Source organism: Armigeres subalbatus, chromosome 1 (assembly GCF_024139115.2).
Source record: "Armigeres subalbatus isolate Guangzhou_Male chromosome 1, GZ_Asu_2, whole genome shotgun sequence".
Classification (NCBI taxonomy): Eukaryota; Metazoa; Arthropoda; class Insecta; order Diptera; family Culicidae; genus Armigeres; species Armigeres subalbatus.
The window spans coordinates 208824022-208849049 of NC_085139.1; the positions used below are offsets into that span (position 1 = coordinate 208824022).

General features: G+C 39.7%; 2 protein-coding genes across 2 annotated transcripts; one reads left to right on the plus strand and one right to left on the minus strand.

The window, feature by feature from the left end:
- The first annotated feature begins 1768 nt into the window (after nt 1-1768).
- Nucleotides 1769-4195, plus strand: LOC134205716 (sphingomyelin phosphodiesterase-like). Its single transcript, XM_062681256.1, has 3 exons — nt 1769-1949; nt 2011-3455; nt 3673-4195. The coding sequence occupies exons 1-3, from the start codon at nt 1832-1834 to the stop codon at nt 4012-4014; spliced, it is 1905 nt and encodes a 634-aa protein (XP_062537240.1). The 5' UTR covers nt 1769-1831; the 3' UTR covers nt 4015-4195.
- A 144-nt stretch (nt 4196-4339) lies between these two features.
- LOC134205717 (corticotropin-releasing factor-binding protein-like) lies at nt 4340-12330 on the minus strand. The gene is made up of 3 exons (XM_062681257.1): nt 11892-12330; nt 11680-11831; nt 4340-4700 (listed from the first exon to the last, which is right to left on the minus strand). The coding sequence occupies exons 1-3, from the start codon at nt 12325-12327 to the stop codon at nt 4434-4436; spliced, it is 855 nt and encodes a 284-aa protein (XP_062537241.1). The 5' UTR covers nt 12328-12330; the 3' UTR covers nt 4340-4433.
- Nucleotides 12331-25028: the final 12698 nt, after the last annotated feature.

The following is a 25028-nucleotide window of genomic DNA, read 5'->3' on the forward strand; positions in this document are numbered from 1 at the left end:
TAGAGAGGTGTGTGTGTGTGTGTGTGTGTGTGTGTGTGTGTGTGTGTAGTACCTGAGAATCTGCTGAGAGAACTTCCGGAAGAATTCTCGGGAGGAACTTCCGGAGGAATTCTGAGGAGAGCCTGGAAGGAATTCGAGAGGAACTCTGGAGGAATTCCGAGGAACTTCCGGAGGAATTCCGAGGAACTTCCGGAGGAATTCGGAGGAACTTCCGAGGAATCTGAGAGAACTTCCGGAGGAATCCGTGAGGAACTTCCGGAGGAATCTGGAGGAACTTCCGGAGGAACCTGGAGGAACTTCGGAGGAACTTCCAGGAGAGAACTTCCGAGGAACTTCCGAGGAACTCCGGGAGGAACTTCCGGAGGAATTCTGGAGAACTCCGAGGACTACCTGGAGGAATTCCGAAGAACTTCCGGAGGCTTTGAGTGAACTTCCGGGAGGTATCCGGGAGGAACTTCGGAGGTCTTCCGGAGAACTCGGGAGGAACTAGGTGAGAACCCGAGGAACTTCCGGAGGACCTGGAGGAACTTCCGGAGGAATTCCTTGGAGGAACTTCCGGAGGAATTCGGGAGGAATCGGAGGAATTCCGAGGAAACCTGGAGAACTTCGGAGGAGGAACTTCCGGAGGAATTCGGGAGGAACTCCGGAGGAATTCCGAGGAGGAACTCCCTGGAGGAATTCCGGAGGAACCTTCCGAGGAATTCGGAGGAACTCCGGAGGAACCTGGGAACTCCGGAGGAAATTCCGGGAGGAACTTCGGAGAATTCTAGGAGGAACTTCCGGAGGAACTTCCTGAGGAACTTCCGGAGGAATTCCGGAGGAACTTCCGGAGGAATTCCGAACTTCCGGAGGAATTCCGAGGGAGTACCTTCCGGAAGAAATTCGGGAGTACCTGGAAGAATTCCGGGAGTACCTTCCGAAGAATTCGGAGTACCTTCCGGAAGAATTTCCAGAGTACCTTCCGGAAGAATTCGGAGTGAACTTCCGGATGGAATTTCGAGGAACTTCCGGAGGAATTCCGGGAGGAACTTCTGGGAGAAATTTTGGGAGACATTTCTGGAGGAATTCCGGGAGGAACTTCCGAAGGAATTCCGGGACGAACTTCCAGAGGAATTCTGGCTGGGCCTTGCGGAGGAATTCCAGGACGAATCTTCGGAGGTATTCCTATAGGATGTTCCCGAGGAATTCCGGGAGGAACTTCCGGAGGGGTTCCGGAGAAATTTCGGGAGGAAGTTCCGGAGGATTCCCGTGAAGAACTTCCGGAGAATTTCCGTGAGGAACTTCCGGAGGAATTTCTTATATTTTTATTTTTTTTTATTTTTGTGATTTTTTTTGTAGCACGACACTTAATTGCCTGTTTTGCGAATGTTATTGATATAGGAGCATGTTAATAATAATGGAACAGATACCCTACATAATCAAATTTAAGGAACAATATTCGATTTGACGAGTCACGTGTCCCCTCGTGCCCCAGCTTAACTCCATCAGGGGACATAGACATTTAAAAAAAATGAAAAAATGCGTCTCCTACTTTCTGTACTGAGTGGAATAAAAGACAATACATGTCATGTTTCCATCAATATTTTTAATTAGTTCTGATATGTACGACCATTATTCGTTTGCTATTTACAATTTTGATTTTTTGAAAAATAATCTTGAACTTTGATTTATCAATGGCAAATATGTGCTCAGTGGGATGCCGACGTGAATGCAAATAAATAAAACCATTAGCAGCATCCGAGAATCCAGCTGATCACTTCTTTCTAGTCAACTGAATCAGTCATAACTGAGCAGTGGTGAGAGTAGCAGCTCAGCAAGAGTTCTAGGAGAGATGATTCGCTTGTCCGCCCTTTCTCTATTTGTATGTGTCTCGATCGGTGCACAGTGCACCGGCGTAATCGAAAGTGATAACACTATCGACGAAAGCGTAGCCGTAGAAGTCGAAATTGGTGAGTTGTTTTGTTTGCAAATGAAGCGATTTCTGTTATTGACTATTGAATCTTGTTACAGCCAAATATGAGGTTGATTTCCTGCAAGAATTTGACCGCTATCAGTCCACAGGGCGGAAAACAACCAATTTCGATCGCCTGTTGGATTTGATCCAATCACAGGACATCAAGGTTACCCTCGATCGAATACCACATGCCAAGAGCCCCAAGCTGTGTCTAACGTGTCTGTCTTCGAGTTATACCTTTTTGGAGATATACAAACGAACTGCGAATAAAGAGAAAACCGTGTTGGTTAAGCTAGCTCAGGACATTTGCCATCTGTTCAATCTGAAGACCTACGTTTGTGATGGGTTGGTTGAGCTGAACGCCGATATGATGATGTTCATTCTGGAAAATCTGGATGAGCTGCCATCAGCCGAAAGAGTTTGTGCTGTAGCCTATCAGGGTGAAGACTGCGTGGTGAACAAATCGGAAATTCTATCCGATCGATATCCAAAGGTGAACATCAGCGTATCAAATGAAGTTCTGGGAAAATCCAAAGGACCGTCAACCACTTCAGATAAAGAACCACTAACGATCATTCACATAACAGACATACATTACGACCCCGAATACGTAGTGGGAATCAACGCAGATTGTGCCGCTGGGGCGTGTTGTCGACACGTTCCCGATCTGGAACCATCTGACTCCAGCAATGCAGCCGGATTTTGGGGAGATTACAGAGACTGTGATAGTCCGTGGCATGCGGTGGTCGATGTGATGGAGCAGATACGTTCGCAACACCCAAAAATCGACGCAGTATACTTCACTGGTGATATCATCCATCATTTCACATGGAACACCACGGTCGAATCGAATGAGCAAGCAATGCGACAGATTTTCCAACTATTGAAGGAACGCTTCGTAGATATTCCGTTGTATCCCATCTTGGGTAACCATGAAGCGGATCCAGCCAATCTCTACGCACCACACCATGTCCCGCAGAATCTCACCTCAGCATATCTCTATGACTTTATCACTGAACAATGGGATGAGTGGCTTCCAAAGGATGTGAACCGATCAACCCTCGCCGACGGAGGCTACTACACCTTATTGAGCCCGTTAGGACATCGAATCATCGCTCTGAACAACAATTTTTGCTACATCCACAACTGGTGGCTACTCTACAGTGACATTTACTTCATTCGACAGCTGCAGTGGTTGCACGATACGCTACAAGAGGCCGAACAGGCAGGCGAAAAGGTTCACATTTTGGGACACGTGCCCTCTTACGACAACTACTGCTACATCGGCTGGACTCGGGAGTATCGGAAGATTGTGGAACGGTTTGCGCACATAATTGAGGGCCAGTTTAATGGGCATTCGCATGTAGATGAGTTCAACGTGTTTTATCGGAAAGATGACCCGACGGCAGCGGTGAACGTGGCATGGAATGGCGGTTCGACGACAACATTTACAAAGCTGAATCCTAATTACAAGGTGTTTTACGTTGACCGGGAAAGCTTCGTAAGTACATACATATGCAATGATTCTTAGTTATTCGATTCAAGAGATTATAGATAAGAAGTGCCGATTGCTAGTGGAGAATCAAATAGAAATCAGCAAATTTGGATTTAAGATTCATGACAGTCCCTGCTTATAGAAATAGAAAACCTGCAAAAGCTTTAGTTAGTGGAATTTCGAACTAAATATTATTTTCAATTTCATCCACTTTTCTTCTCAGGAAATTTTGGATCAAGAAACCTGGATCTACAACCTCACCGAAGCGAACCAGCATCCGGATCGTAAACCTCTCTGGTTCAAGGAATACACCTTCAGAGAACACTACGGGCTGACTGACCTCAGCCCCAAATCCCTGGATAGTCTCCTTCAAAGGCTGGCCCATTCGGATGACGAGCTACTTCAGTACTGGAACCTGAAACAGAAGAACGCCGATCCTCTGCTGGCTAAGGGCTGTGATAAAATGTGCCTACGGGATGCTCTCTGTGCTCTGGCCCGAACGGAATACGCTGACGATTCCGTCTGTGACCGACTCCTGACTCACCATTCGCTTCTCGAAACGTAACCACGATGTTTCGTTAAAGTTTTACACTAAAGTTTATTCAATGTTTGCTCTCATTCTTCACAACTTTAGGATTCTATTCTGTTTGCAGTTAGTATTTAGCTCTACTTTTGAGATGTGTGTGACTTTATATTGTGCTTCAAATAAATATCGGCTCTTGTTTTTTTTATGTTTTTAATTTTTAGCTCTTTTCCCTTTCTCTTCATCCGAAACAATACTTTGTTCGTGATCGCAAATAGAATTAGGCATATGACTAGATTGGAGTGCATTCCCATCAGGATTGCCGTTCCCATTTTTCAGAGTTTTGGATCTTTAAATGCTCATTTTAAGGATAAACAAATAAAAATGAAAATATGTAATCTACAACTTTAAATATTTTACAAATATGTCATGGATGGTGATCTTATTGACGCCGAAACGACTCATTTCTTCTTCTTCCGTCTCATGTCACACAGCACCGTCGCCAGAGTGATATCGTTTTCCTCGGCCACCCGGACTGCGATCAGAGCCTGGTTGGCGTGCCTTCCGCTGGAAATTAATCGTGCCGTGCTGGTACCGCAAAAAATGCCCTGCTCCGGTCCCGGTTCCATGCTTTTGCCGCAGATCGTGCTCGATTTGTCCATGCTCGATGAATCAAGCCCGGCCGAGCCTCCGATTTCCAATCTATCCACGGAGTCCGGTCGGTCGCACTGGAATGTCGAAAGCGTTTTCAATTATTTTTATAACTGTTATTAGGGGGAAAGACGGCTTTGGCAGGTTTTGTTCTATTATTGGCAGGGGGGTTTTTGTCGACCAAATTTTATGATATTTGGCCACAATATTCTTTGATATGAAAAGAATGTTTAGGCCAAATTTGAGCATAGTCAGTCATAAAAAACCCCTGCCAATAATAGAACAAAACTTGCCAAAGCCGTCATTCCCCCTATATATTAAGAATCTGGCTTTCTCAGTCTCTGGGTTGATCAAAAAAATATAGACTGAGAAAGCCAGATCCTAAATGCAAATTTTTTTTATATATTTTATGAAATTTGGCCAAACTATTTTTTAATATGCAAAGAATGTTTAAAAGCTAAATTTGAGCATGATCAGTTATACCAAATAGGAATTGGATTATAATTGGATTGGAATTGGATTTGAAGTGGATTGAAATTCAATTCGAATTGGATTGGAATTGGATTGGAATTGGATTGGAATTGGATTGGAATTGAATTGGAATTGGATTGGAAAAATTGGACTGCAATTGAATTGTAACTGGGTAGGGATTGGATTACATTTGGAATGGAATTGGATTGGAATTGGATTGGAATTGAATTGGAATTGGATTGGAATTGGATTGGAATTGGATTGGAATTGGATTGAAATTGGATTGGAATTGGATTGGAATTGGATTGGAATTGGATTGGAATTGGATTGGAATTGTATTGGAATTGGATTGGAATTGGATTGGAATTGGATTGGAATTGGATTGGAATTGGATTGGAATTGGATTGGAATTGGATTGGAATTGGATTGGAATTGGATTGGAATTGGATTGGAATTGGATTGGAATTGGATTGGAATTGGATTGAAATTGGATTGGAATTGGATTGGAATTGGATTGGAATTGGATTGGAATTGGATTGGAATTGGATTGGAATTGGATTGGAATTGGATTGGAATTGGATTGGAATTGGATTGGAATTGGATTGAAATTGGATTGAAATTAAATTGGATTTGGATTGGATTGGAATAGGATTGCAAGAGGATTGGAATAGGATTTGAATTGGATTGGAATTCGATTGGAATAGAATTTGAATATGGTTGGAATTGAATTGGAATTGGATTAGGATTGGATTGAAATTGGATTTGGAATTGGATTGAAATTGGATTAGAATTGGATTGGAATTGGATTGGAATAGGATTGGAATTGAATTGGATTGGAATTGGATTGAAATTGGGAAATGGAATTGGAATGGAATTGGATTGGAATCGGATTGGAATTGGATTGGAATAGGATTGGAACTGGATTGGAATTCGATTGGAATAGGATTTGAATATGGTTGGAATTGAATTGGAATTGGATTAGAATTGGATTGAAATTGGATTGGAATTGGATTGGAATTGGATTGGAATTGGATTGGAATTGGATTGGAATTGGATTGAAATTGGATTGGAATTGGAGTGGAATTGGAGTGGAATTGGAGTGGAATTGGATTGAAATTGGATTGGAATTGGATTGAAATTGAATTGGAAATGGATTGGAATTCGATTGAGATTGAAATGGAATTGGATTTAAATTGGATTGGAATTGTATCGTGATTGGATTGGAATTGGATTAAAATTGGATTGGATTTGGATTGGATTTAGAATTGGAATTGGATTGAAATTGAATTGGAATTGGATTGGAATCGAATTGGAATTTGATATGAATTGGATTGGAATTGGAATGGAATTGGATTGTAATTGGATTGGAATTAGATTGAAATTCAATCGGCAATGGAATTGGAATTGGATTGAAATTGGATTGGAATTGTATTGGAATTGGAATTGAAATTAGATTGAAATTGGATTAGTATTGCATTGAAATTGGATTTGGATTGGAATTGGAGGATGTTAACGATCATTAAGTAATTTGCGTTCGATCATTAAGTAGTTTGTCAATAACACATTACAGAAGCTGAATTTCAAAATATGTTGTATGGTGGACTTCTAGTGCGAAGGTTTTTCTACAACTTTGCCTAATGGTTCGTTATTAGAATTCAAATAATAAAGGAGTTAGAGCGCTAGTTGCAGTAACTTAGACTAAATGATTGGAATTTTGTTATCATTTAGTCTAAGTTACTGAAACTATAGCTATAACTCCGTTACTAGTGGAATTCAAACAACGAACCATTTGACAGAGTTGTAGAAAAACCTTCGCACTAGAAGTCCGCAATACAACATATTTTGAAATTCAGCTTCTGGAATATGTTATTGACAAAATACTAAACGATCGAACGCAAATTACTGAATGATCGTTAACATCCTTGAATTGGAATTGAAATTGGATTGGAATCGGAATTGAAATCGAATTGAAATTGGATAGGAATTGGAATGAAATTGGAATGGAATTGGACTGGAATTGGATTGGGATTGGAGTTGGAATTGAAATTGGATTGAAATTGGATTGGAATTGGATTGAAATTGGATTGGAATTGGATTGGATTTGGATTGGAATGGTATTGAAATTGGATTGGAATTGGATTGGAATTGGATTGGAATTGGATTGGAATTGGATTGGAATTGGACTGAAATTGAAATTGGAGTTGGATTGAAACTGGATAGGAATTGGATTAGAATTGGATTGGAATGGGATTGGAATTGGATTTGAATTGGATTGAAATTGGATTGGAATAGGATTGGAATTGAATTGGATTGGAATTGGATTGGAAATGGATTCCGGATGGATTACAATTGAATTCGAAATGGATTGGAATTGTATTGGAAGTGGATTGGAATTGGATTGGAATTCGATTGGAATTGAATTGGAATTGTATTGAATTTTAGTTGGATTGGAATTGGATTGGAATTGAATTTTAATTGGATTGGAATTGGATTGGAATAAGATTTGAGTTGCATTGGAATTGGATTGGAATTGGATTGGAATTGGATAGGAATTGGATAATAATTGGATAGGATTTGGATTGGAATTGGATTGGAATTGTATTGGAATTGGATTGGAATTGGATTGGAATTGGATTGGAATTTGATTGGAATTGTATTGGAATTGGATTGGAATTGGATTGGAATTGGATTGAAATTGTATTGGAATTGTATAACAATTGGAAGTGAGTTGAATTGCAATTGGATTGGAATTGTATTGGAATTGTATTGGAATTGTATAACAATTGGAATTGAGTTGAATTGGAATTGGATTGGAATTGGATTGGAAGTGAATTGGAATGGAATTGGATTGGAATTGGATTGGAATTGGATTGGAATTGGATTGGAATTGGATTGGAATTGGATTGGAATTGGATTGGAATTGGATTGGAATTGGATTGGAATTGGATTTGAATTGGATTGGAATAGGATTGGAACTGGATTGGAATTGGATTGTAATAGAATTTGAATATGGTTGGAATTGAATTGGAATTGGATTAGAATTGGATTGAAATTGGAATTGGAAATGGATTGAAATTGGATTAGAATTGGATTGGAATAGGATTGGAATTGAATTTGATTGGAATTGGATTGAAATTGGGAAATGGAATTGGAATGAAATTGGATTGGAATCGGATTGGAATTGGATTTGAATTCTATTGGGATTGAAATGGAATTGGATTTGAATTGGATTGGAATTGGATTGAAATTCAATTCGAATTGGATTGGAATTGGATTGGCATTGGATTGGCATTGGATTGGCATTGGATTGGAATTGGATTGGAATTGGATTGGAATTGGATTGAAATTGGATTGAAATTGGATTGGAATTGGATTGGAATTGGATTGGAATTAGATTGAAATTCGATCGGCAATGGAATTGGAATTGGATTGAAATTGGATTGGAATTGTATTGGAATTGGAATTGGATTGGAATTGGCTTGGAATTGAAATTGGATTTGGATTGGAATTGGAATTGAAATTGGATTGGAATCGGAATTGAAATTGAATTGAAATTGGATTGGAATTGGAATGAAATTCAATTCGAATTGGATTGAAATTGGATTGGAAATGGATTCCGGATGGATTACAATTGAATTCGAAATGGATTGGAATCGAATTGGAATTTGATATGAATTGGATTGGAATTGGAATGGAATTGGATTGTAATTGGATTGGAATTAGATTGAAATTCGATCGGCAATGGAATTGGAATTGGATTGAAATTGGATTGGAATTGTATTGGAATTGGAATTGGATTGGAATTGGCTTGGAATTGAAATTGGATTTGGATTGGAATTGGAAATGAAGTTTGATTGGAATCGGAATTGAAATTGAATTGAAATTGGATTGGAATTGGAATGAAATTGAATTGGAATTGGATTGGAATTGGATTGGAATTGGATTGGGATTGGAATTGGAATTGAAATTGGATTGGAATTGGATTGAAATTGGATTGGAAGTGGATTGGATTTGGATTGGAATGGTATTGAAATTGGATTAAATTGGATTGGAATTGGATTGTAATATGGTTGGAATTGGATTGGAATTGAACTGAAATTGAAATTGGAGTTGGATTGAAATTGGATAGGAATTGGATTAGAATTGGATTAGAATTGGATTGGAATTGGATTGGAATTGGATTGAAATTCAATTCGAATTGGATTGAAATTTGATTGGAAATGGATTCCGGATGGATTACAATTGAATTCGAAATGGATTGGAATTGTATTGGAAGTGGATTGGAATTGGATTGGAATTCGATTGGAATTGAATTGGAATTGTATTGAATTTCAGTTGGATTGGAATTGGATTGGAATTGAATTTTAGTTTTATTGGATTGGATGGATTGGAATTAGATTTGAGTTGGATTGGAATTGGATTGGAATTGGATTGGAATTGGATTGGAATTGGATTGGAATTGGATTGGAAGTCGATTGCGATGGGAGTGGAATTGGATTGGATTTGAATTGGAATTGTATTGAATTTCAGTTGGATTGGAATTGGATTGGAATTGAATTTTAGTTTTATTGGATTGGATGGATTGGAATTAGATTTGAGTTGCATTGGAATTGGATTGGAATTGGATTGGAATTGGATTGGAATTGTATTGGAATTGGATTAGAATTGGATTGGAATTGGATTGAAATTGTATTGGAATTGGATTGGAAGTGGATTGGAATTGGATTGGAATTGGATTGGAATTGGATTGGAATTTGATTGGAATTGGATTACAATTGGAATTGAATTGGATTGGAATTAGATTGGAGTTGGATTGGAATTGGCTTAGAATGGATAGGAATTGGATTAGAATTGGATCGGAATTGGATTTGCATTGGATCTTGGATTTAGATTGGATTAGAATAGGATTGGAATTAGATTGAAGTTGTATTTGAATTGGATTAAAATTGGATTGGTATATGTTTGGAATAGGATTGGAATTGGATTGGAATTATATTGGAATTGAATTGGAATTGGATTACAATTGGATTGGAATTGGATTGGAATTGGATTGAAATTGTATTGGAATGGGATTACAATTGGATTGGAATATGGTTGGAATTGGATTGGAATTGGATTGGAATATGGTTGGAATTGGATTGGAACTGGATTGGAAGTGGATTGGAATTGGATTGGAATTTGATTGGAATTGGATTGAAATTGAATTGGATTGGAATTGGGTTGGAATCGGATTGTAGTTGGATTGGAATTGGATTAGAATTGGATTGGAATTGGATTTGAATTGGATTGGAATTGGATTGGAGTTGGATTGGAAGCGGGTCGGAATTAGATTGGAATTGGATTGAAATTGAATTGGAATTGGATTGGAATTAGATTGGAGTGTGATTGAATTGGTTTGAAATTAGATATGAATTGGATTAGAATTGGATTGGAATTGGTTTAGAATTGGATTTGAATTGGATCTTGGATTGGATTGGAATAGGATTGGAATAGGATTGGAATAGGATTGGAATCGGATTGGAAATGGATTGGAATATGGTTAGAATTGGATAGGAATTGGATTGAAATTGTATTGGAATTGGATTACAATTGGATTAGAATATGGTTGGAATTGGATTGGAATTGGAATTGGTATTGGATTGGAAGTGGATTGGAAGTGGATTGGAATTGGATTGGAATTTGATTGAAATCGAATTGGATTGGAATTTGATTGAAATCGAATTGGAATTGGATTGGAATTGTATTGGAATTGGATTGGAATTGGATTGGAGTTGGATTTTAAGTGGATCGGAATTAGATTGGAATTGGATTGGAATTGGATTGGAATTGGATTGGAATTGGATTGAAATTGAATTGGATTTGGATTGGAATTGGATTGGAATTAGATTGGAGTGTGATTTGAATTGGATTGAAATTGGATATGAATTGGATTAGAATTGGATTCGAATTGGATTAGAATTGGATTTGAATTGGATCTTGGATTGGATTGGAATAGGATTGGAATTAGATTGGAATTGGATTGGAATTGGATTGGAATTGGATTGGAATTTGATTGGGATTGAATTCGAATTGGATTTGATATGGATTGGAATTGGATTGGAATTGGATTGGAATTGGATTGGAATTGGATTGGAATTGGATTGGAATTGAATTGGAATTGGATTGGAATTGGATTGGAATTGGATTGGAATTGGATTGGAATTGGATTGGAATTGGATTGGAATTGGATTGGAATTGGATTGGAATTGGATTGTATTTGGATTGAAATTGATTTAGAATTGGATGGAATAGGATCTGAGTTAGAACTAGATTGGAGTTCAATTCTATTGGATTGGAAGTTGATTGAAATTCGATTAAGATGAAATTGGAATAAGAATGCATTTGGATGATAATTCTTTTGGAATTTGGTACTGTTGGATTTGATTTGGATTGGGTTTTGATTAAAATTGGATTTAAATTGAATTAGAATTTGATTAGAATTGAATTGGAAATTATTTGGAATGGATTTGTAGTGCGATTGGAATAGCTTATGTTTTGTAATGAGATTGGTTTAGATGTTGTTAATTAATTATTTATTGCACTTACATCATAGTTTACACCGTCTTTTCGTCCGCCAACATCCACGCCAACAACCGACATGACTGCTGGAAAAACTGCTGTTACTGAGCAATTTCGGTGAAGTCCACGGTTCCGGATAGTGTAGAAAGGTGCTACTCCTTCCGCCATTATATTGCAAGCTGGAAAAAAATGCTGATTCAACATTAGTTCCAAAAATTCAATCCCAGTACAATACTCACGGTCCGGATTGTTCAAATACCGCACCGACAACGTAAACGAGCCACTGATCGGTATTCGATACTGCACCAGCGCTGCGTTCTGGCTCGACCGGAAAGCCTTCCGCACCGGACTGTACGGCCACATCTTGGGGTCATTGCAGAACTCGCTGATGCGCTTCTCCATGCTCTTCGGGTGATCATATTCGGTGGGAAAGTACATCCCGTTCAGCTCCCAACCGTCGACAAAGGACATCAGCCCACCCGTGTCGCAGTTGACATCCATTCGCTTCACCGTGACTTCCACCAGCTTGTCCGGATCGGTAACGAAGTACACCCCACACACTTCCATTGCCGGTGACATGGTCAGGATATCCACCAGGCGGCCGTGTTTGGGAGTGCCGACAATCGGGGCCGTGCGTTTGAAGAAAAACTCACCCTCCTCGGATGTCACGTGCATGCAGTCTGTAAGTGGAAAAAAGGGAAAGGATTTGCGTTGGGTAAGACGTTTTCGGTGAATCAAGTGCCTGTCATGAGCATGCTGGAAAGTTACTGTGTATTCTATTTCCTACAGTACTTCCCCAACGCTAATTCAAATTAATTTCAATTTTCATAAGAAAGCAATTTTTAGGAGAACAATTATTAAAACCCGACTGTTGACGCACATATCAGCGTTCGTGAGTGACTGATTGTCGGGTTTGTAATATGACCAAGTTTTCTGTTAGGTTTTTCATGCTAATAACAACACTGTTATTGATTGAAAGACAATTTAATCTTCTACTAATGGACTGTAATAAACTAAACTTGAAAAACGGATCTAAATTTGATCACGACTTGGATTTGAACTTAACTGCCGACGCGAGAGTATCATCTAACTCGGTGACAATTTGACGGTGTTGCTTGGACTGCGAGTCGCAGGGACTGGATACGAACCCTAGCCTATTACCTATCTGCTTGCCGGTTTTATAGACTTCATAATGGCATACATTTTTAACGGACTGTAAACAATAAAGCACTTATGCCAAACAATTCACAAAAATACATATGCACATTCGACTACAAATGTTAGAATATTATAACGGCAATTGATATGAGGCTGCTGCCAATCTGCTACAGTATGACTCCTCTATTCCGTCATTGATAAAGCTTGAACACCGACTTTATCATCTTCATCTTCTTCTTCTGCTGCTTTTTATTCTTCTTCTTCTTCTTATTTGCATTACATCCCCACACTGGGACAGAGCTGCGTCGCAGCTTAGTGTTCATTATGGACTTCCACAGTTATTAGCTGCGAGGTTTCTAAGCCAGGTTACCATTTTTGCATTCGTATATCATGAGGCTAGCACGATGATACTTTTATGCCCAGCCCAGGGAAGTCGAGATAATTTCCAATCCGAAATTTTCCTAAACCGGCACCGGGAATCGAACCCAGCCACCCTCAGCATGGTCTTGCTTTGTAGCCGATGGTCTTACCGCACGACTAAGGAGGGCCCGACTTAATCTACTTACAGTGAATGGAACGCTTCTTATACTTTAAAAGGTTTTTTTTTCTTTCCAAGTTCATTTATTTGGTAGGCTCAGGCGTGTAGAACACTTTACAGAGCCACGTTCCTTTGTGATATGTACAATCAATATCATCTTATTATTAATGTAGTAAGAAAGGGAACTTTTGAAAGGTTGTGTTTACCCAGTTTTAATTCAATCTCTTATGCATATACGTGGACTTTTAGTTTGATAACTAATAACTGAAATTTTTATATTTGTAAAAATACATATGTTGCTCGTATTCCAGACATATCTCCTGAATACAATATACGACAGCAAAAAATGCTTTCGAAGGCAATATTTTAGTTTTCGCTTAGGGACCGGTAGCTATTTTCCGTCCATCGCGTCGTAGGGGCTAAAACAAACAAAAGCAACATTCATTTGCTAGAACTTTACTACAGCAGAACGTTTCTCCTGAGTTTACGAGTTGGTTCAGATGAGTTTGGCAAAAAAAAAGTGACGATTTGATTTTGAACAAATTTGCTTAATGAATGAAGAAAACCTTTCCAGCCGTTTTTTGGTTATGCGGAATACAGATCAATTCATTTTTCTATATAACAAGAAGAAGAAGAAAAAGATATCAACACGGCACTTACTGCAAGCTATGTAACATTAATGTTGTAATGCAACTATTAGTGCTTGAGTTATACTTTCCATTACCTAATTAAAATTCTGCTCCACTTTGCCCCTAAATGTATGCAGTTGATGTCACAATGCTCATTTTTTAAACCAAAATTGTCAATATCTTCATCAATATTGAAAATAAGAAGAAACTGTTTTCGAAAGGTTCATGTTTTTTATCACGATGAACAAATTTGTAGATCGTGAAAACCTGGTTTTTGGTGGTCGTTCATAAATAACGACCCATATCTTGACTTCTACAACAGATAGAACTAAAGTTTATATAGCAAAATTTTCCGTAGAAACTTTTTCTACAACTTTCTCGAAGATACCAATGATACATCTGCCACAGGAGTGGATGGAAAGTGCCGTGCGTTCCATCTACCAAAAGGGCAATAAGCTGAATTGTAGCAACTACCGCGCAATCACATTGCTGAATGCCGCCTACAAGGTACTCTTCCAAATTTTATGCCGCCGACTAGCACCAATTGCAACTTGCGACTGGTCAATAATAATGGAGTTGAATTTAATTTCACATTTAGGAATTGCAATGTCTCTGACTTCGACAATTAAATTTAACAAAGATACGAGAGCATTATCAATATCATTTTTGGTATCGCGAGGAATGTCAACATCGAAATTCCTATCGATAAACGTTTTATATAAATCCCAATTAGCTCTATGATAATTAAGAGTAGAACTGATTGGATTGGTAATGGCTTTTTGTGAGATTTCAAATGTCACAGGAAGGTGATCAGAGTCAAAGTCAGCATGTGTTACCAATTAGCCACACAGCTGATTTGAATCCGTTAAAACTAAATCAATTGTTGAAGGATTTCGATATTGAATAGTATAATATCCCTCAGAACAATCTTCAAATAAAACTTTACCATTGGAATTACTTTGAGTCTTATTCCATGAACGGTGTTTGGAGTCACCAATTATGAAACATTTGGATTTGGTTGCGAGTTAGAATTTGAAGATCAGCTCTCAACAAATTCTTTTGCTGCCCATTGCACTGGAAAGGCAAGTAGGCAGCAATAAAAGATAATTGTCCAAAATTTGTTTCAACAAAAACTCCCAAGGTTTCGAAAATTTTGGTTTCAAACGAAGAATATAATTTATGTTGGATACGTCTATTAATGACAATGGCGACCCCACCACAGGCGCTGTCAAGACGATCATTTCGGTAAATAAAATAATTTAGATCTCTTTTGATGAAAAGATCAGGTTTTAAATATGTTTCAGTTATAATGGCAATGTGCACATTATGAACTGAAAGGAAGTTGAATAATTCATCTTCCTTACCCTTTAGAGCGGGCATTTCAATTTAGAATATTTAAATAATTATTTGTATCCATTAAAACGAAGTCCAATAACAATTCTTTGAGTAAATTTGATACCAACCTGAACAGCTTCAGTTTTGGTATTTGCTTTGAACATTGCATCAATCATGTAATGCAATTGTACATTTCAGAAAATCAAAGTCGGAAGCAGGCATGCTACCTGTGAACGAACGTTATTTTCCGTTGAAGAATGGTAATGAAAATCATTCATCGTCGGTAAATTTTCAGAAATGATGCTCGCATAGGTGGGCGTGTTTGAAAAATTAAAATTCGACGAACTGCTCGTTACTCGGTGAGAGGTAGGAACAAAATTTGTTCGTTGAATGTGGTGGGTATGAATTTCTCGACCGGAAAATGATTGCGGATTTTGAGCGTTTGAAATATGTTTACCCGACGAATCTGAGATCCAATTGGAATTTCCCGTCAATTTTGCACGGGAATTCAAAACTTCTTTGCGTGAAGGGCATTCCCAGAAATTGGATTTATGATTGCCCCCACAATTGGCACATTTAAATTTATTGGAATCTTCTCTCACAGGACAGGCGTCCTTGGCGTGAGTGGGGCTTTGGAAATTTCCCCCAGGCCTTCCCATATTACACGGACATAGGATATAATGCAGGCCTTTTCCAAACTTATTTAGTTTACTTTTGTTGAAGTGAACTAAATAAAATTCTTGACGAATATCCCTCTGGGAAGTACCATAGCAAGATTTCTGTTTCATCTTAATTACTTGGACTGGTAAAAATCCAAGTAATTGAGAAATTTCAATTTTAATCTCATCCAGTGATTTATCATCACTGGGGAGACCTTTCAAGACGACTTTGTACAATCACTCAGTTTTGTCGTCGTATGTGAAGAATTTATGCCGCTTCCCAGATAAATACTGAAGAAGACGTTTGCGATCGTCAAAGGATCCCGGCAAAACGCGGCAGACACCCTTCCTGGCAATCTGAATTGAAACCTTGATCCCCCTTGAAGGTTACTCAAAATCTCATTCCTAATACCAGAAAACTCGGCAACAGTTGGCGGAATCCTTTGCTTTTTCGCATGGATCGAATCACCAGGGCTAGAGGTAGAGTCGATTTGCTCAATTTCGTCATGAATCAAATCGAACTTGATTGCTCAGTTCGATAGGAGAAGAATTATTTTCAATGTTAGAGTTAGAAAGAATATCTGAAGTCTCCAGCTTCCTTCTACTTTTTCCGCGCTTTGGCAGGACGGTCTTGAAACCTCGTTTCTTAGAAGGAAGTGGCGAATTCAGAGACTCACCCTTCCTCTTGTTTTTATTAATACTCATTGCTGATCGTGGAGACGTGATCTACTAAGACATTTTTTCCACAACGGTGTCCCTGCAGGATTACCACCGCTTGTCGGAATTTTACTTCCGCTAACGGGTCCAACGTAAAACGAAGGCACGGGTCCTTGTAAAGATTGTAACGGGATCAGTGGGTACAAATTGCGCTGAGAAGCACTGTTGAAATTAAAATAGATTCGGGTAGTATTAAAAACTTCCTTCAGCAAAGAGAGAAAAGAACCGCACAGCACAATACTGAGGATTCTTAATTGCGATGTACTTTTTTAAGCATATTTAATTGTATTTTCATGAATTATGCACAAGGTTGTCTTTGGATCTTTAGTTTTTGGATCTCTATATTACCACTTGTATGATATGTGGAAAGCTTCTATTTTTCCAATTTTATGATGATTGTATGATGTTCCGAATTTTTGAGAGCATGTTGCGAAGCCCGTGCACTAATTACGTAAGGACTAACGGGGAAAGGATGATGTCGATTATTTTCTCACGCTTGAATAAAAACGGTCAGTTTAAAAGCTGAGGAAAAACCCTCACTTAATAATGGTAAAAACGAGGATGATTTGTTGATATTGTGGGGTCCATAAAAAAAATAAATGCAATATCTATCATATTGTAAGAGTTTAATAATCCTAATATTTTCATACCAACAAACCTGCACGACTGAGCCTACTGTTTTGGCTCAAATCACGAACATGGCTCATATTCCGAACACTGGAGTTTTATCAACTTAAAACTGAAAATTTCACCAGTTTTCAGCTCAGAGGATCAAGATTACAAGTGAATACAAGATCGTATGGAGAAAACACACGAATAAAGCTAAAATGGCCATTTAAAAGCGAGAGTTCGGAATATGAGTCATGTCCGGAATTTGAGTAAAAAAAAGCTTTTTAAACAAATCCTAATATTTGCACTAAATTTTTAGATGCTGTTAGATTTTTGTAAATATTTCCTTTGTTTTATAATTCTGGAAATATCTTAACTTTCTTACTTATGGATCATGTACACCTCCGGTTGTGCAGAGGGCCGACTTGAAAGATCCCCATCCTGAGCGTTGCCCGAATATCGCTTTAACGTGTTTCCAGGATGTATTTCGGTCGACTTGTTACTTTTCAGGGACGTGCCTTAAGGGCACCGGCTAATATGAGCTTGAACTCTCAATTCTCAGAGTCGGCTACTTTCGAGGGGCTAATCAAGGTATTAATAGCGAAGTACACTACTTACAATCAACATTTGGTTTTTATTCAAGTGTAGGTGTAACTTACAGAATAGTTTGGTGTATGTGTGTGGAGCCGGCCGGCTAAAACTGCGTCGGTTACCACGAATCGACTGGGGCAAAGTTGGGAAAGACCTCATGGGTTGCGGCTGGGTCTAACGTGCGGGGTAACTAGTGTCCGGAGGCTTTGGACGGTGTGTTCAGCTGACCGAGAGACACTCGGTGAAGCTGACTTCAAGGGTTCGACGTAACGGGGGTTCGAAAAGCCTTCCGATGTGGGTCAAACGGTTGTCTGTAACCCGGATTCGTCCTCTGTACGGGCTTCACTTCCGTAAACAACTAGGAAGGCTTAGTTGGAAGTGCTCGATTCCTTGGACCTTGACTCGGCGTCCGTTTCAGGTTACGGTTAATGGGTCCTGATTAATGAGAGCATTTCAAATAGGTTAGGGTATCGCTGGGCTACTGGAATTTGGGGTTTGTACTGCATAATTAAGTGCTCTGCTAGCTGAAGGCTGAAGAAAGCAAGAAATTGGAATACAAATCCGTACATCGATATTAGCGGTACTCCAGTATGAATAAGAAAACAGCAGCTGCTTCGCCAACCCGACAATGATTTTCCAACTCTATAATTGATGCATTGTCGTCAAGTGGCCCTCCAGTTACTCCCGCTCCTGCCCCAACAATATCCTATCCAGTGGTGGGAGTGTTTAGTTTAGTTTAGTTCAGCTTCACCTAAGAAACCGGGGCCTCCACGGATGGCTCTGTCTTCGAATAGTGCGCTCCACCGGGGAAGATATTCAGAATGTTCATACGAGGTTTCAACTACGCGCTTTTAAGGTGAAATGTTCGGAAAATGTTAACACCAATCGCACGACAGTATCTGGATGGAATCATCACCTACCTGAGGTTGCTGCTAAACATCCTGTTCTTGTGGGTAATAGAGGACACAACAGCTCAGTGAGATTGACCAAAACACTGCACAAGTAAGATCCATCCAACTCAATTATTTTTCCCCTCACCATATGACCATGACTGTTCTCGTGCACAAATTCGATTATTTTTTGTTATATGTAATCGAAACTATTCATTCACTTACTAATGGGGTTCTAGGGTTACCTTCATCCTAGGCGGAGACCTTATAAGATCTCCATCCTGGGCGGCTGCTCGCTTTAGCTTTGACCTGCACCCAGGTCAGATTTAATTGACTTCCTTTACTTCTTTGTTGAGGATTCATCACCGCGAGCTCTTTTGCTCTGAAGCTATTCGGGATCATAGATTTATTTTTCAAATAATGTCCCCAGGTTTCCATGAAATAATTTCAAAACTGATTTGTAGTTTTGATAAAAAATAATTATCACTATTAGCCTATATAATTTGATATAGCATATCTGTCTTTTAATGCGTAACGACTCTATATTCCTACTGGACAAGCATTGCGCTGTTCATCTAAGTTTTATTTCAATAGGGTAGCGGTACCAATAGTGGAGGTATTAGTAGATCCACAAAAGAAAATATTTTTTAAAAAATTGATAATTATGGGAATTTTAAAGCTTTAATATATTATTTATTAGAAAAAACTATTAAATTTACTAACAAAAACGAGATAGATGTCATTTAACATCATCAATTACCAAATATTGCTTGCACCACTATGGGTGCACTGTTCCTTTAGTGGCTGTAAAAATTATTTTTGGTTCCCACAGGGGTGCTATACATTGGTTTCTTATGAGACTCGCCATTATTGGTACAGTTGCACCACTATAGGTGCAAGGGAGTCAGTTTTGTTAAGGAAAATCATTGTTTTCAATAGTATTTCAAGCGAAATCTTAAGATAAGTTGCATTTAACAGGATATTTAAAGCCCAACGCATCAACTGAAACCATCGTAACGTGTATAAATATGATAAATCTAATTAAAACCCCACTACCTCAACTATTGGTGCTACCTCCACTAAGGGTACGGTTACCCTATATCTGTCTTAATTTAAAGGCTTATTTTGTGACCGTTAACAAATTTTTCCCTTTTCGCGTGTACCACTGCGACCAGCTATAAGACCTATTGTAGCGTTCCTCTTATGCCTAGTTTCTTTCACTGGTTTATGAAGAGGTAGATTGTACGTATTTAAACTACTGACTCGATTTTTTTTACATGGTAGATGATTGAACATGAACCCTATAAGTTGTAGTTAATGCAAGTGCTACACAAATAAAAATCCACATATTTTTATTGAGAAAAATCTAAAGAAATTTGTAAATAAATTTTATGTGTGCGTTGTATTTGCGCTATAGGAAAATACATATGAAATTATTAGATTAATAACCGCGCGGTTAGCGAAATGTCCGATTCTGCAGTGCTGGTGAGAAAAATTATAAGAAAATGAAACAATCAGTTTTTTGTGCTTTGTATTGGACATAAAATGATCGCGCGATTATCTAAATGTCCGGTTCTTTTGTGCGAGTGGATAAATTAATAAGAAAGTGAAACAATCAGTGCAGGTTTGTACGTGTTTTGTAGGACGTAGAACGATCGTGGATCGCCTCCTTTTTTTCTTCATTAAGCAGAACGATCAGCCGGTCATCAAAATTGTGTTCTGCTTTGTGCGGTAAGCAGAAAGATCGGCCGGTCACTGAAATTCTGTTCTGCGTAGTGCGGGTGAGTAAATTAATTAGAAAGTTAAAGTTTAGATCGCGTCCAGACATGTTTTCTTCAGGAAGCAGAACGATCGGCTGGTCATCGAAACTTTGTTCTGATTTGTGCGGTAAGCAGAACGATCAGCCGATCACCGAAATATTGTTCTGCTTTGTTACTAGTAAAATTACTAGTTTTGTTTTTATCGATCAAACTACACGCTATACACGGCATACCGTTTACCAAAACGAACCCTGCCACACTCCCTACCCCATATATCCAACATCCCAGTGATTTCTCGTGGAAGTGCAGATGACTCGTCGGCTTCTATCAAAGCGAGAATCATGTCAACATTCTTCTAGCCATTCCTCAATTGACCTGCATTCGGACACGGCCGGCGCTGGTATTGCTTATTTTTGGGTCACCAGTTCTTACACATTGAAGATGATGTTAGTCCCAAACTTTATCTGTTGGTTCTCTGTGTAATTACAGCTGACCTGGCAATAACGGAGTAGCAACCGTGGGCGGTCAATCATGCTCATGCTCATGCTCATAATTAAGTGCTCTGCTAGCATACCTGATTTGATATGGGGTTTTCTCGCAGGTCAATTTTTCCACTCTCAAATACGTGCGTATTATAGCTCACAGCACAAACTGTATAAATAAACTTTTAGCTCTACTACGTATTGTTTGATCGGCGTACGATGTGGAAAAGAGCGCTATCATCGTACAGTACCCAGTAGCTTACCCTTTCTTTACGAAATTCCCTTTTGCTCATAGTCCTATTACCAACTCGCGACAAGACGTGTTCTGTCCTCTGCAGCAGTTTTTCTATGTTTTGTGTAGTGTTCATGTTATACAAACTTTGTTTTTAATTCTATTTGACGGTGTATTATTTATTGGATTCCATTCAAATATTCTAATTTTATCAAACGTGCATGTTTTTGCCTTTCTCGTACAACAAAGTTGTACCGAAAGGCTATCATTTCACTCCGAAAACGAACTTTTTATAGAAGCTTCGGAGACCCATAGTGTTATATACCATTCGACTCAGCTCGACGAGCTGAACAAATGTCTGTCTGTCCGTGTGTATGTATGTGTGTATGTGTGTGTGTATGTGTGTGCGCAAAAGCTAAGAAAAACATTAGACAACTTTTCTTATAGTAATCCTTAACCGATTTCTTCGCAACAAGTTTCATTCGACAGGGGGCAAAGGCTAGTTGATCACTATTGAATTTTTAAACGATCGACCGTTGCGTTGAAAAGTTATAAAGAAAATGGTACATCGAACCATATTCACCATATAAGGTTGGTGTCTTGGCTAAATGCGAGAAAGGCAATATCACTACTCGGTGAATTAAGTTGGGTTTTTTTTTATTATTTTTAACTTGTATATATATATCTTTTATTTTAGCATAGATTATTTTTAAACAATATTTATTATTTACCCATGCTTAATGTTTATTCGGTATGCAATGGGTTGGGTTTTGGGTTTGGGTTTGGGTTTTTTTATTATTTTTAACTTGTATGCAATATAGGATTTTATGTCGCAACTGTAACGGACTTCTTTTATTTCTTTATTGAGGCTTTGCCGCCATGAGCCTCTGGGTCTGCCTCTGCTGCGATGTCCCGCTGGGTTCCAGTCTAATGCTTGTTTACAGATTTCGTTTCCGCCCCTACGTAGAGTGTGGCCGACCCAGCCCCACTTCCGATCCCGAATTTCTGTTGCTATCGGCCTCTGGTGACAACGACAATGGAGCTCGTTGTTTGAGATCCAGTTGTGAGGCCACCAGGCCCGAATTATATACCGCAGGCATCTGTTAATGAACACCTGCAGCCGTTGAGTGTTCTCCACTGATACACACCATGTTTCGCTAGCGTATAACAGCACAGATTTCACGTTAGAGTTGAAAATTCGTATTTTGGTGCGTTCACTTGTCTGCCTGTTTTTCCAGATATTTCTTAAACTCGCAAAGGCAGCCCTTGCTTTCTTGATCCGTGCGCCTATGTCGATCTTGGTACCGCCGTCTGACGCCATTTGGCTACCAAGGTATTGGAAGCTTTCAACATTCTTCACCGGTTGCCCGGCTACTGTGAAACAGGAAGGAGTCACCGTGTTTACATCCAACGATTTGGTTTTGTTGACGTTGATGACTAAACCTGCTGAGGAGGAGCGCTCGGCTTACTCGGCGCTCGGCGTCGTTGAGCTTACTCTGCATATCAGAGCGCCGTTGCGCGAGGAGTGCAACGTCATCAGCCAATTCGAAGTCGTTTAGGTGCTCCATGGTTATAGGCTGCCATAACAGCCCGCGGTTTGGTTCACGGTCAATCGCATCTACCAGAATCTCGTCGATTACGATGAGGAACAGTATCGGTGATAGAATACATCCTTGCCTCAACCAGCTACGACCCGGATAGTGACGGACAGGACCCCATTGTGCAGCACTCTACACGAAAAGGCCTCGTACTGTGCTTCGATGTGGCCGATGATTTTCTCAGGAACCCCCATGCGTCTCAGGGCGCCCCACATATTCTCGTGATTGAGACGGTCGAAAGCTTTTTCGTAGTCAATGAATACCAAGTAAAGGGACTCTTGGAATTCGTTGACCTGCTCCAGAATGATGCGGAGCGTGACAATATGGTCCACACAGGATCTTCCGGCACGGAATACGGCCTGCTGCCGCCGGAGAGTCGCATCGATCTTCTCCTGAATCCGGACTAGGATAATTTTGCATAGAACTTTGGGAACGGTACACAGCAACATAATGACTCGCCAGTTATCGCATACAGTCAGGTTACCCTTGGTCTTCCACGCTGCCACCTTCCGGAATATCTGCAGCACGCGTATCCAGTTCTTTAACGAAGGACCGTTTCACCATGGCATCTTCCAGTCGGCGTGTGTTGAATCGTCGTCTAACTCTTTCCTCCCGCCGACGAATCCGCGCAATTCGCAGGCGTATTTCGCCGATAAGGAGGTATGATGATCAGACGCGATATCGGCACTACTTTTATTCAGTACATCAAGAATGCTCCGCTTCCATTTTCGGCTGATGCAGATGTGGTCGATTTGATTTTCTGTAAAGCCGTCACGGGAGACCCACGTGACCTTGTGAACCGGTCGATGAGGGAAAAGTTCTCCAAAGTTTGGCCAACGGACTTCACTCAGTCCCAGGATCTCAAGCTTCATGCGGCGTGACTCATTGGAAAGTTGTGCCAATTTACCCTTCTGGGCTGGGGTTAAAACGTTCCATGTTCCTATTCATTTCCGTTGTTTCGTGCCAAGAGCCGTCGCCTTAAAATCAGTCCGTATTCTTTCATTATCGGATTCTCGAACAAATTGATGTTTCGGGAACAGTAGGTTGTTGGCCCATGGTTCCCTTTCCACCGGGATGGGGCTGCCATCTTAGGTATAGCTTCCGGGGAATAACATTTCATACTCAGCCGCTGGATGCCAGAATAGGATTTTGATGACAACACAGTTTCATCGGTTACTGCGAACGGGCTTGGTGGTCATATGGCTACCGCTTCTGCCTCATACGCAGGAGGTCGTGGGTTCAATCCCAGGCCCGTTCCATTTTTCCTACTTTGTATCTTTCATATATTTCTCATGTTCTAGCAATCGCTAAAACTGGAAATGGGCTTTCATACCGTTTCCATCTTCTATCCCTATACCTACAACTTGATTAGTTCTAGCAGGTAACTGTAAGAATTCGAAATGAGCATTTTTGATTTGAAATGAGCTCGTTTCGGCATCCAATTAGAATACATCTCCCTTTCATTACTATCACATTGGCAACCCGTTAACCAAGACGAACCTCTGCCATAGAACATTACCCCCAGATTCCAATAAAATTCCGCAGGAACTCGTGGCGGGTGCAGAGGTGTTCTCGGCTTGCAGTGGGCGAGTGACTGCATCATCAATTCCTTCCCATCCCCGATGACCGTGAGGACGTGGCCAGCGCCGTTATCGACCATCCAAAATACTAGAACTCTCGGACTGTGCACATTGAGGTTGGAGAGCAAATCCCATGCTTCCATCCATTGGTTCCCTGTGCAATTGCGATTGTTCGGTTGATCACGGAGTAGCAACTACGAAATGCACGGTCATCATGCTCATTGCTCATTGCTCAACACAGTTTCATCGGTTCCTGCGATTGCATCAAGAGTTGAGCTGGATAAATATTTATCTGAATCTCTTCTCACACGGATTTGCGACCCGATTCTTTGGTGGAAGGAACGAAAGTCAGTTTACCCGAATCTGTTCAACATTATGCTCAAACGATTGTGCATACCCTCGACATCTGTACCACGCGAGAGAATATTCCCAAGGTCTGTTCATTAAGCACAATGTTGAATAAATTCATTTAAAAATGGAACTTTAGTAAAGAAATACTTACATCAAACAACATGTCAAGCCTTTCTTAATAAATAAATAAATATGCATAAGTTTTACTTTTTTTTCTCCATTTTTCGAAGTGGCTCATTATTTATAT

What these genes read in the sequence shown, in the direction of transcription:
- LOC134205717 (XM_062681257.1), bottom strand. Translation starts at nt 12,327, where the DNA reads ATGCACGTGACATCCGAGGAGGGTGAGTTTTTCTTCAAACGCACGGCC. An exon ending in GTATTTGAACAATCCGGACC is followed by an intron (nt 11,832 to 11,891) that starts GTGAGTATTGTA and finishes ATTTTTTTCCAG; the next exon opens with CTTGCAATATAATGGCGGAA. An exon ending in AAGACGGTGTAAACTATGAT is followed by an intron (nt 4,701 to 11,679) that starts GTAAGTGCAATA and finishes TCGACATTCCAG; the next exon opens with TGCGACCGACCGGACTCCGT.
- LOC134205716 (XM_062681256.1), top strand. Translation starts at nt 1,832, where the DNA reads ATGATTCGCTTGTCCGCCCTTTCTCTATTTGTATGTGTCTCGATCGGT. An exon ending in AGCCGTAGAAGTCGAAATTG is followed by an intron (nt 1,950 to 2,010) that starts GTGAGTTGTTTT and finishes ATCTTGTTACAG; the next exon opens with CCAAATATGAGGTTGATTTC. An exon ending in ACGTTGACCGGGAAAGCTTC is followed by an intron (nt 3,456 to 3,672) that starts GTAAGTACATAC and finishes TTTTCTTCTCAG; the next exon opens with GAAATTTTGGATCAAGAAAC.